This window comes from Schistocerca nitens, chromosome 4 (assembly GCF_023898315.1).
Source record: "Schistocerca nitens isolate TAMUIC-IGC-003100 chromosome 4, iqSchNite1.1, whole genome shotgun sequence".
In the NCBI taxonomy this organism is placed as follows: Eukaryota; Metazoa; Arthropoda; class Insecta; order Orthoptera; family Acrididae; genus Schistocerca; species Schistocerca nitens.
In genome coordinates this window covers 357,367,811-357,380,535 of record NC_064617.1, presented here as the reverse complement: position 1 = coordinate 357,380,535, position 12,725 = coordinate 357,367,811, and the positions used below count along the sequence as shown (strand labels likewise).

Here is a 12,725-nt window from a genome sequence, read left to right as displayed (position 1 = left end):
TTTATTCTTCTTGCTGCATTTGTGGTGTTAGTTAAATTAACTGTCATCTTGAATGTTGAATTTACCTTGCTTCTGCTTACGAGTGACGGTTTTGGCTGGCGAGGTTCCACATTTTGCTTAATAACAGGCTTTTTTTCAGATGGTGCACGATGTGATCTTTTGTAGGTAGGCCTACCGTTTTTTGGAGCACGGCAGGAGAATTTATTACTAAAGACGACGAAATGATTGCGCTATGGTTAGCGTTACTGGTACACCCAGAATGTGTTGGAAAACTTGAAATGGCGATGGAATCTTCGGTCACTGTGTACACTTTATTTCTGTTCGAATTCACTTATGCCCTGCTCGGCGGCTTTTAGTTTTCTATGATCATTTTCAGGACATTTGAGTCTATCAGCTAACACTTTGTTTTCTGCCAAGGATCTGCGCACAATTTCTTGCAACGAATTAATAGTTTCAACTAGTTTTGCTTGATCAGGATGGACTCCACATGTTACACACTTACATTTTGATCTGGATGATTTTTCACTGCAAGTTTTTTGCGTGGCACTAGACTTGAAACTTTGTGAAGCACTTTTGTTGATCATCTTCTTGCTATTGATGCCGGATAACATTAGAAAATTCGAAATAACTGGAGGCACAAATTCACTAGACTTCTCAGTCGCCGCCATCTTGAACTACATGGACTATAAACAGTTCAGGCAAGAAGAGAAAAAAACCATTTGGAAAATGATGGTACAGAATAATGCTGAAGGGTCAGCTAGGTAACTGATTAAGAGATACTGAAGCAGATTAGGAGGGTAAGAAATGTATGGCACTACTTGGTAAAAGTGGGGATCCTGTAGAGGGAGACCGAAGATTTAGCTGCAGCCAGCAGGTTCAAATAGATGTAGGTTTCAGTATTTATGCAGAGGTGAAGAGGCTTCCACAGGATAGACTGGTATGGAGAGCTGCATCACATCAGTCTTTGAACTGAATATCACAACAAATGTGCTGTTGCAGTCTACTTTCTCCAAAATGTCTCTAAATACTGGAAAAAGAAAATGGGTATATAGTGTCTCAAGGGTAAGATTTTGATACTCTCTGAAGAATACCATCATAGCCAGAAGAACTCTATTACATTCTTATAAATTCATTATATAATGGCTCCCTGCTTCTTAAAAATGCTCATGTAAAATTAATTTTTGGTTTGAGCAGTGCTAAATGCTCAGTTGAGCATCCTAAAATGCTTCATCAAATAATGAAAAATATTAAAAAGAAGACTGATTGCTGTGCAGACAGGCACAATTAAAAGACACATAGAGCTTTTGGACACAGCCTTCATCAGCAAAAGAAAAACACACACGAGCAAGCACACCTCATGCACACATAATCGCCACCTCCGTCATCTCGGGCCAGAAATGCAACTAAGGAAAGGAGTGGTCAAAGACGGGCAGGCGCATTGGCCAAGGGTGGCAAATAAACAGGGTGAGAGATGAGAATGGGGAGGGGATGATGGGACAGATGGGGTGGAAATTGTTGGGTGGGGGGTGGGGGGACAGTATGTTACCTTAGGATGAGGCCGGAATAATCACATGAGCAGAGAATGTTTTGTAAGTATAACTCCCATCTGTGCAGTTCAGAAAAGCTGGTGGTGGAGGAGGGATCCAGATGGCTCAGGTAGTGGAGCAGCCATTAAAATCAAGCATGTTATGTTCAGTGCATGTTGTGCCACAGGGTGGTCTACTTTGCTCTTGGTCACAGTTTGGCAGTTGCCATTCATCCTGGTGAACAGCTGGGTGGTAGTCACACCAGTATAACAGGTTGGGAAATGATTACAGCAGAGCTGGTAAATGACGTAGGTGGTCCTGGCCCCTGATGGGGTAAGATAAACCTGTGACAGTATTGGAATAGGAAGTGCTGGGTGGGTGAATTGGGCAGGTCTTGCACGTGGATCTTCCACAGGGGTATGACCCTTGTGGCAAGGCATTGGGATTGGGAGTGGCATCGGGATGGACTAGGATGTTGTGGAGGTTGGGTAGGTGACAGAACACCACTTTAGGAGTGGTGGGAAAAATCTTGGGTAGGATGTCCCTCATTTCAACGGATGATGATAGGTTATCAAAGCTGTGACGAAGAATATGGTTCAGTTGTTTCAGTCCGGGTTGGTACTGGGTGATGAAGGAGACACGCCATTGTGGCTGGGTCTTGGGGGTGGTGAGAGAATTGGAGCTGTGAGGGAAAATGGCACAGGAGATCTATTTATAGACTAAGTCTGTGAAGGCCTTGGTGAGACCCTCAGCATACTGAGTGAGGGAGTTCTTGTCACTGCAGACACGTTGTCCCTGGGTTGCCAGGCTCTATAGAAGGGACTTTTTGGTGTAAAATGGATGACAACTGTCAATTTGCATGTATTCTTGCTGCTGGTGGGATGGTGTCATCAGAGAGGAGGTGGTCAGCATCTAGAAATGTGGCACAGGGGTTGAGGAGGACCACGTGAAGCTGATGGTAGAGAAGGTGTTGAGGTTGTGAAGGAACAAAGATAGGTTGTCATGGTCCCAAGTCCAGATCATGAAGATATCTTCAATGAACATGAACCAGACTAAGGGTTTGGCATTTTTGGAGATTATGAAAGTTTCCTATAGATGGCTCATAAACAGATTGGCACAGGAGGATACCACACAGGTGCCCATTGCTGTGCCACAGATTTGTTTGTATACCTTCCTCTCAAAGGAGAAGAATTGTGGGTTAGGATAAAGTTAGTAAGGTGTATGAGGAATGAGATAGTGGGTCTGGGATCTGAAGGATGTTGTGGAAGGTAGCATTCAGTGTCAGTAAGTTTCTGGGCATGAGGGATGTTGGTGAATAGAGAGGTGGCGTCAAAAGTGATGAGGAGGGACCCAGGAGGTAAAGGGGTGAGGATGGTCAGAATCAGTGAAGGAAGTGGCTGGTGTCTTTGATGTGGGAGGCTAGATTTTGGGCAATTGGTTGGAGGTGTTGGTCAGTGAGGACCAAAATTCTTTCAGTGGAGGCACAATAACTAGCTACAGGTGGGGCAGCAAGGAATGTTGGGTTGTGGATTTTTGGGAGCATGTAGGAGATGAGTGTGTGGTGTGTTATAGAGGTGAGGAGGGAAATGGATTCAGGGGAGAGGTTCTGGGAAGGGCCTAAGAATTTAAGCAGGGATTGGAGATTGTGTTGGACTTTTGAGATGGCATCACTTGCAGAGTTTATAGGTGGAGGATCAGATAGTTGATGGAGGTCTTCTGCCAGGTAATCACTGTGGTTCATAACAACAATCATGGAACCTTTGTTTGCAGGTAGAATGATTAGGTCAGGATTTGTTTTGAGGTTGTATACGGTAGGGTATTCTTTCTTCTACCGAAAGGTTGGTGTTCTAAGAAAGGAACCTGGGGAAGGATGGTGAGAATGAGTTAGAGGTAAGGAATACCTGGAAGGTGACCAGTGGGTGGTTAGGAGGGAGGGGGGAGGATCACAGTTGAACTGGAAGAGGCAGTGTTCAGTGTTGGAATTAGGGTGGTTTTGGTTGGAGGGATTGGGAGCAAATAAGTGCATCCATTGCAGGGATCGGGAGAAAGAGAGTATGTGTTTGACAAGTCCAGCTTGGTTAAATTTGGGTGTATTGCTATAGGTGAGACCTTTGGATTAGAGTGAAACTTCAATGCAGCTGAGAGTTTTGATGGAAAGGTTAACAACAGTGTTACAGGAATGTTTTGACTCTGGATTTGGTGGAGAGTTGGTAGGGGGTTTTGGTGGATGTGGCAAGTTGAAAAGGTCAGCTAGGCAAGGTTTAGGCGCTATGAAAGGTGGACTAGGAGGAACAATGTGGGTAGGATAGGGGTTGGATAGTGGTGCTCTGAGATGGCAGTAGTATGTCAGCAGGTTGGGTAACTTATGGAGCTGGTGTCTGGAATATTCCTTCAGGTGCTGGAGAGCATGGATTCAGTTTCAGCAATGTGACTTATGGAGTAGGGATTGCACAGTAAAAGTATCTTGTGGAAGGAGCAGAGGTGGTTCTGGGATGCCTGTGCCATGGAGATGTGTTTTTGTAGTACCAGGCTTGTGAAGGCCGGAGATTGGCAAAATCTGAGCAGGTATAGGTCACTGTGAAAGGAGGGATGGGTTCCAGAGAAAGGAATCAGTATGGTTAGGCCACTTGGGAGGATTCCATTGTATAGGCAGCATTTGAGAAATAGGATGTGGGACTGGGTTTTAACCATGGAAAGGTATAATTTTCTGAGCTGGTGCAGAAGGACAGAGCAGTGTCCATTGTGACAGGAATGGTGTGAAGGAGACAGGAATGAAGCAGAAATGGGCAAAATAGCTGTTGATGGTTGTGAGAGGAGCTGGATAAGCAAAAAGATGTATAAAAAGCATGAAAATATGCAAAGACACACAGACACGTGTACAGAAATGCAAAAATATGCACAGATACTTAAAAATATGCAACAGTGTGTGAAACCACATGAAACCACTTAAAAATATGTATAAACACATTAAAAATATACAGAAACATGGGAGTAAAGGAACAATAAAGTGTGTGTGTGTGTGTGTGTGTGTGTGTGTGTGTGTGTGTCTGTGTGTGTGTGTGTGTTGCGATAAGGGAAGATGGTAGGACGAGGATCAAACATTCATGTAGCATGGGTAGGTGTGGAATATCAAATGCTAAAGTAAATCAGGATGGGGTCAGTAGGAATATATCCCCCAGACGTAGTCTGCAAACACATTTATGCTATTTCCGCTCACACCTCCAATCCTCCCACCATCCCCAAGAACCAGCCACAAAGGAGTGTCACCCAGCACCACCCCAGACTGGAACTATCCTTCATCATGGCTTTCATTTCTTATCATCATGCCCTGAAATGAGGGACATACTACCCAAGATACTTCTCGCCCCCTCCTAAAGTGGTGTTCTATCGCCCATCCAACCTCCACAACATCATAGTCCATCCCTATGCCATTCCCAATCCCAACGACTTGCCACAAATATCATATCCCTGTAGAAGACCCAGGTGCAAGACCTTCCCAATCTACCCACCTAGCACTTCCTGTACCAGTGCTGTCACAGGTCTACCCTACCCCATCAGGGGCCAGAGCCACCTGTAAAGCAACCATGTCATTTGCCAACTCTGCTGCAATCAATGCACAGCTTTTTATATCGGTGTGACTACCACCCAGCTGTCCACCATGGCCACTGCCGAACTGTGACCAAGAGCAAAGCAGGCCACCCTGTGGCACAACATGCAACTGAACATAACATACTTGATTTTAATGGCTGCTCCACTACCAGAGTCATCTGGATCCCTCCTCCACCACCATCTTTTCTGAAATGTGCAGATGGGAGTTATCCTTACAACACATTCTCCGCTCCCGTAATTATCCTGGCCTCAACATACGGCAACATACTGTACTGACACACTCCACTGAACAGTTTCCATCCCCTATGTCCTATTATCTCCTCCCCACTTTCATCTCCCACCCTCTTTGTTTGCACCCTCTGCCAACTCACCTGCTCATCTTTCCCTCATTTCCTTTTTCATTCCTTTTTCCCTCACTTCCCTGCCCCACAACCTCAACGCTGCTCCTGTTGGCATTCTAGTCCGTACACACTCTGCCAGATAGCATTCATCTCTGTTCCCACTCATACTCTACTATCCCTTCCTCTTCCCCACCTTCAGACTGCTGCTTGCATCTCACGTGATAGTTGCATTCTGGTCCGAGATACTGGAGATGGCTGTCGTGTGTGCATGAGGTGGGCTTGCTTCTGTGTATGAATGCTGTATGTTTCTCTTTTGCTGATGAAGGCTGTGGGCAAAAGCTCTGTATAAGTGTCTTTTAATTGTGCCTTTCTGTAGCTTAATGTGTCTTCTTTATGGTAAGTAGCAATTTATCTTTTCCTACACTGTTGATACTCCTACCTGGAGTTTCCCTTGTTTGATTGATTCCTCTATCACATTGATTAGTATTTAAAGAGTCCAAATAGAAGTATAGTTTAGATTTCCATGCTTACAGAACTTAATGCAGGTGATCTGAATCAAATTGGGAACCACTTATTTCAGCGGTTGGCTGGATAGACACTGCTGTATTATGGGACAGTTACTGAAAATGATGAGAAGATGAGGGTTTGTAGGGATGAACTGTTGTGTTATAAATCCCAAAGTATTGAAAATATTAGTAGTTGAAGGCAGCTAATCCATTATGTCTCCTTTATTATCCAGTTTTACTTATGAAAATGTATTGCTTCTGCTAAATGTTTCCAAGAAATCTTCATTGAAATAGTTAGTGCAGCAGTTTAGATTCTGTATTTATACTTGGAGGCAGTTTCAAATTCTGGTCTTGCCATTATGATTTTGGTTTCCCTTGATCACATTTTACGAAAAAGGATGGATTCTTCAAGAAAGTCAGTGACAATCCCCTTGCTTGTCAGGATTCAAATGATACAATGGGGTATGTCTAATGGTCTTGCTGTTGACATCTTGTTAAACTATGATGTAAAATGACATGTCTTCAACTATCCTCATTAAACATCTTTAAGTCACATTGACTATAATTCCTTTATAGAAGAATAAACTTTATTGATAATTTAATTATGTACCATAAACTATTGATTTCTTTTTTATCAAACAGTGGAAAATGCAGGATGGAATGTAACAATGTTATGAAAAGGAAAGTTTCCACGCTCTAGGTGTGTCTACCATTGCCTGAGATTGCAGAGAGTTCTGTCTCTGTTTTTGATAAAGGTCTTACGGCCTGAAAGCTTTATTTGTGACAGTATTTGTTTTTTTGTGCCTATCTGTGACTCAGCATCTCCACTATATGGTAAGTGGTAACTTTTCTTTTCATAATAATGTTGATTTCTTTTTTGTGTGTGTTTTATCACATACTAGTGAAAGTTTATAATCTGTAGATACTGAATATACCTATTGCGATAATTTTGCCATCCTATCAAGTGGAAAAACACAAGGTAAGTTTTCCTTAATTTGCCATTTTATGTTGTTATAGAAACAAGAAACAAAACTTAATTAATACAGAACAACATTATCATGTTGCAGATGGTAGCACAAGTTCACCTTTTTTATGTTTGTGTCTAGTTAATTTCATGATAAAAATAGATTCTGTATTGCTGTTTCACAAAAGTTAATATTATGATATTTGTGGCATAGGGCATGCTCTATGAAAATGCAATTAGCATATCACAGTTTTTACTCATTGGAGACTTTATGTGGAATCTTTCCATGTGTTTCATTAAAACTTTCAACTAATCTTGCAATCGATTTGTTACCTCTTTGTAGGTCACAAGATGGCTGAATATCGTCCTTTGGATCATGATAATGAGTGTGACTTGCCGATAAATGGTCTTACAAATAGAGGACCAATGGTGTCAGATGATGTACCAATCATCAAACCTGAAATGACAGCATCAAATCATCCAAGACCATTGTCCTTAATGCGTAAGGTGTTCTTCGTTTTGTCCATTTTATTGTGTTTCTTGACTGCTATTATCTTCCTGTGGGTAGTGCCATGTGACTGGGCTACTTGCCCTTCCTACCATGTGAAGCCTGGAACACAAGCCTGGGAGAAAACATTGGATGGAGTTGGCAAGTATTTTGCCTATTGTTGCCATAGTTATTTAAAACAAAAAATTTAATTGGTATTAACAGCTGTACACATTTTCTTTTTTTTTTTCCAGAGCTGATTGGGAAAATAAGTGTTGTTCCAGGTGTATCAGGTCACAATTTGATTTTCTTGTTACGGGCGGACATTATGACAAATCCTGCCTCACATGGAAAGATAGAGAATGCTGAATGGTTTGCACCAGGAGGTGGTGGAATAATTTCTTTACTGGGATCAACTGGTGAAGTAGCATGGTGGAAAAAATTTTATCTCCTCCCATCAGACATAGACTGTTCTTTGATCGACCTAACTGGAGATGGGATCTTGGACTGCATCGTAGTTGGTGCTAAAGATTTGATGTGTGCTGTTGAACCTTTATCAGGTAAATCATCTTACTGGTTAATACCCTCTTGTTTAAGTTTTTTCTTACTATCATTTTCTTATGGTCATAAGAGCAATTTATGATCAAATGGAATTTTGCTTTTATTTCCTACTTGGAAGAATGTTTGATTAAACCAAATATCTTGTTTTGTTATGTGGAATCTGTGGGATAAGTATGCATGGCTTTTCTGTTTTTTAGTATTAGATGAAAAAGAGGAATATGTATAGGTTTAAGACCAGTGCTCTACAAACTGAGCAGTTTCTGCTCCTTGGCTTAATGTGAAACACAGTTTTCTTACCTCTTCTGGTTCTTTTCATATACTGACAGCTGTCCTTAACTTGACTTCATGATTGAATAATCAATAAAATACTTTAAACAAAAGTAGCCTGCAGTCTTCTGAGGGTAATTGCAGGATAGGAGCAAAGCATTCACATCTTAATTAAAGTAAAATAAGAAAATATTGGCAGAACAGCAGAAAAAATACATTTCTGAGCTACATTAAGCAGTCACCTATGGACAATATTTAGCTCTTGCTGGCACTGACGGTGAACCTTGCTGTCCTGAACTGGGAATTTATTTCATTCAGAAGTCTCAAGAATTTTTTAAAGTATATCATTAGAGAGCTAGTGTTGGTGCACTTTCTTGAATGAGTATGTAAATCATAAAATACTCTCACCTCTTAGAAATGCTCTCTAGGGAATGCAGTAGTTGGCTTATTCAAAAGATCACATTTTCCATTTATGTATTGTGGCACACGTGGAATATTTGTGTTGACTTTAGCATAAGCAGCAACAGTGGTCATTTGAAGGCCACTGCTATATAAAGGCCTACTGTAGACATTTCCAAGCATTACGGTCTTCAGTAACAAGATGTATTTTTAAATTAAGTACTATTTTGAAATCGTGCCACTGCAGCATCGTGGTCAGCATTTGGCACATGCACATTGTGTACCGCACTGTGTTGGCAAGCCACAGATGTTATTACAGGGTTCTTTGGTGTATTTATGTTTGCCATTTGCAACTGAGAAAATTGCCAACTGTGAAATATGAGCTAAAGGTGTGAAAGTAGCTGAAATTCAATGTCATATTAGTGAAGTGTGTGGAGATAATATTATGAGCTATGGGATGTTACAGAAATGAGTGAAAGCTTACTGATGATTTGGTGCAGAAAGTCTAACACTTTAGACAACCCGAAGTGATGTGAAGTTGGATTGCAAAATTCACATCTCTCCCACATCAGTTGACTTACTTGATCTGCACAGCCGATCTTCTTCTCTTGATTTCCTGCCACATCAATCTTCTCCAAAGAAGTTAAGGGAATTTAAAAGGCTCTCTCTCTACTTTTGAAATAATTTAGTAAGGATAGTTCTAGTTCACTCATGATATATTTCAACTTCCATAAGTAACATATTCACCATTTCCCACATTAATATTCAAATGTTTACAAGTCAGCTGACTTGTGTAGCATTATACTCAATTAAATATGTCTGCAATATATTTGGTTTACCAACCACATAATATATGAACCCATCTTGCCTCTAGTGAGTTAATACGTGCAATGTTTCAACTGTTCTTCTTTTTTCTCATTACAATAATCAACGATATAAAACACCATAAGATACATAAACACTCCTTGTTCTTCCAATTCGACTTCTGTGGTGCTAATGGCAAACACTTGTTGATTCCGTTCGACCGTCGCGTCTACCTTGTGCTCGTGACTCCTTTCCAGCCTGCACACACAAACATGTGTTGCACAGTATGTACGTTCTCTCACACTTATTTTTAAAATACAGTGTGTTTGAGACGGTAGAAGAATAAGTGGTTCTAGACTTTATGCAGAAATTGTTGAAACACTACAAAAGTTGATAAGAAAGTGTGGGAGAACAGGCACTTCATGATTTCATCGTAATCTAATGAGTTTCTTCAAGTGCCAAGAAGTGTGTGTTATGCAGTTGTTACAGAATGTTTAAATTACCAAAGTTGTACGCACACTGGGTAACAAAAATGCTGATTAAGATGCACAAAAGCAAACATTTAGCCAGTTCTTTGACTTTCCTAGAGTGGTTCAGCGAGGAAAGTGCCAACTTTTAAGCCAAATTTTCATAGATGACGAAACATGGGTAGCTTGCATTACACTTCAATCAAAGCAGCAATCCATGGAATGGCTCCGTACAGCCCTGATCTAACATCCAGTGACTGCCATGTGTTCCTGCATTTGAAGAAACATTTGTGTGGTCAGTGTCACCATGATGCTGAAGATGTCAAAACAACCATGTTGCAATGGATGTCTAATCAGATAGCAGATTTCTACAGCGATGGTATTAAGAAACTGGCTGTGTGATACTGTAAGTGCCTTAATATTGGTGGGAATTAGGTAGAAAAGTTGATTAAAAGTACAAGCTTTCATGTAAAAGTAAAATTGCAAAAAAAAAAAAAAAAAAAAAATCTACTTGTTAAATTTTTATATCAAAACTTTACTTACTTAAAAACACACCTCATACAAGCACTAGTCAACGTAGCAATGCTTTGCAGTTGCTAAACATTTATGGGGACTGGATATATGCCCTGATGTCCTTTTCACCCCCCCCCCCCCCCACGACCTCTCCCTACCCATCTCTTCCTCCTCCCCCCTGACCCTGCCCATCTCCTCCTCCTCCCTCCTGACCCTTCCCATCTCCTCCTCCTCCTCCTCCTCCCCACCGACCCTACCCGTCTCCTCCTCCTCTACCCCCCCCCCTCTCTCTCTCTCTCTCTCTCTCTCTCTCTCTCTCTCTCTCTCTCTCACTCACTCACTCACTCACTCACTCTCACTGGCTCCCACTCCTGCTCCCTCCTCATTCTGTCCATTTCCTCTTTTTCCTCTTTCCCCTCCTTCTGTCCATTTTCTCCCTGCCCCCCCCCCCATCCCCCATGTATTTATCTTTTCTTGCCCCCTGTCACTGACCATCAAACCTACATAGTTAGTTATGTGTTCCATTGATCAATTTCACGGCAATCGTTATGATGTTGGATGTGTCAAGTGCATAAGAAATGCACAAATGAACCAAGGGTCTTTTTTAAGCCAATGAAAACTTGATTGGGAAATGAAGCCTCTCAAATAAATGGGTGAATCATTTGGGGTATGAGAGATCTCTCCTGCTGCTGGATTTGTGATGATAGTATCTTCAATGACAGTATTTCATATAGTTTCAATCTGCAATTGAATAGAATTACAAAGGTCTGGGTGATACAGACTTCATAGCAGTATTTTAATCATAAGGCGACAAACCATACATACAACTTTAATGTTTTCTGTTAAAACAGATTGCAAGGCAGAGAAGAAAACAGCATATAGTTGTGTATACAATTTTTGTTTAAAATTCTATGAAGGGCGGAAACATATTCATGGGAGAAACAATTTGTATAATGGTTTGAATGCCCTGCTATCATGGTTAAAACCAACTGTGAGAAAGAAAATGAAACTGGACATTTTGACAGCATGTTTTCTTTCTTGCAGTTGGTTTTAACAGAAAAAGTGTACATTGTCATTTTAAAAAAATATAGATTTTTGTCCATCTGAATGTTTATTAAATTGTCATTGAAAAATTTGAAATAAATCACTCGAGAATTTTTTGATATTTTTGCTGACATTTCCCCTCCATGTAGGATGTATACGTATATTTATGTACAATATATATTTTTAAAAAATGTCGTCTGTGTAGTACCCAAGTAATACACAAAACTGGTTCAAGTAGCTCAAGTATGGTTTTTTTCATGATGCGTTAAAAAAAAAACAGAAAATGGACTCTCGTGGATCACCATGTAACAAGACACAGTACACTGATGTGAACAGTACACTGGAAGCACATACAAGAGAATCAGTTAGCACACACCTCCCACAGGCAGCCTCTAGCAGCTGGCCTTCACTGATATAGCTGGCAGCCAATTCAAACACACATGCGTAATGACACCGCACTTGGTGTACTCACACTTGCCTGCAATAGTCGCAACTCTCGTGCGAATTAGGTGTCCAGGTGATGGAGGATACACTGGCGGCCCGAAGAGAGAGACATCCATCAGATCATGAGTGGTGACGACTGGTGGGTATGATGTGCTATATGGGTACCTGAGCATAGGGCTGGAATGCCCAGCGACGTGGGCACCCCCGGGGTAGTGAGCCTGTGCAGCACCTGACAACAGCATTGAAGAGGAGGTTGCCATTGCTATCTCTACATGGTCATCAGCCAACAGAGACAATGGGGCTGGACCCACTGACAATGATAGCTGATGCGATGATGGCAAGGGGGTCAGTGGGGCTGGCCTACCTAGAACAGCAGGCTATGGAAACTGACCAAAGGCCGTAAACAGACCAGTGCTGGGAAGTAGGGATCCCAGGACACCACACAGGGAAGAGGCACCCAGTGGGACAGGGCCGTCTCCACAGCAAGCATTGATAGGTTAGAGGTGGAGGGTGACAAGGCAGACTGTGGTGACGCGTGCCACACCTGCGGACCAGTAGTTTCCAGCGGGGAATGGGGGTGCAGCTGATCAAAGTGACATGCCACCAACCTGTCGGCTGTACAGAAGTTACACAGACAGACAGACAGACAGACAGTGTTTCAAGTGGGGGACAGCAAGGCCTGGTATCCACTTGGTCCAGTGACAATAGCCTCATGCCCACACCGATCCCAGTGTGACGTGGGTAGATGAACCCAACCATGGCAGGCTGTAAAAGATGGAGGAGTGTGCATGGC

The 12,725-nt window shown here is 41.9% G+C and overlaps 1 protein-coding gene across 1 annotated transcript in view; it reads left to right on the top strand.

Moving 5' to 3' along the window:
- Positions 1 to 12,725, top strand: part of LOC126252036 (uncharacterized) — a 109,330-nt gene that overhangs the window by 32,920 nt on the left and 63,685 nt on the right. Inside the window, exons 3-4 of the mRNA XM_049952825.1 lie at positions 7,290 to 7,595; positions 7,688 to 7,993. Of these exons, the coding sequence (XP_049808782.1) occupies positions 7,290 to 7,595; positions 7,688 to 7,993 (612 nt within the window). The remainder of the gene's footprint in view (positions 1 to 7,289; positions 7,596 to 7,687; positions 7,994 to 12,725) is intronic.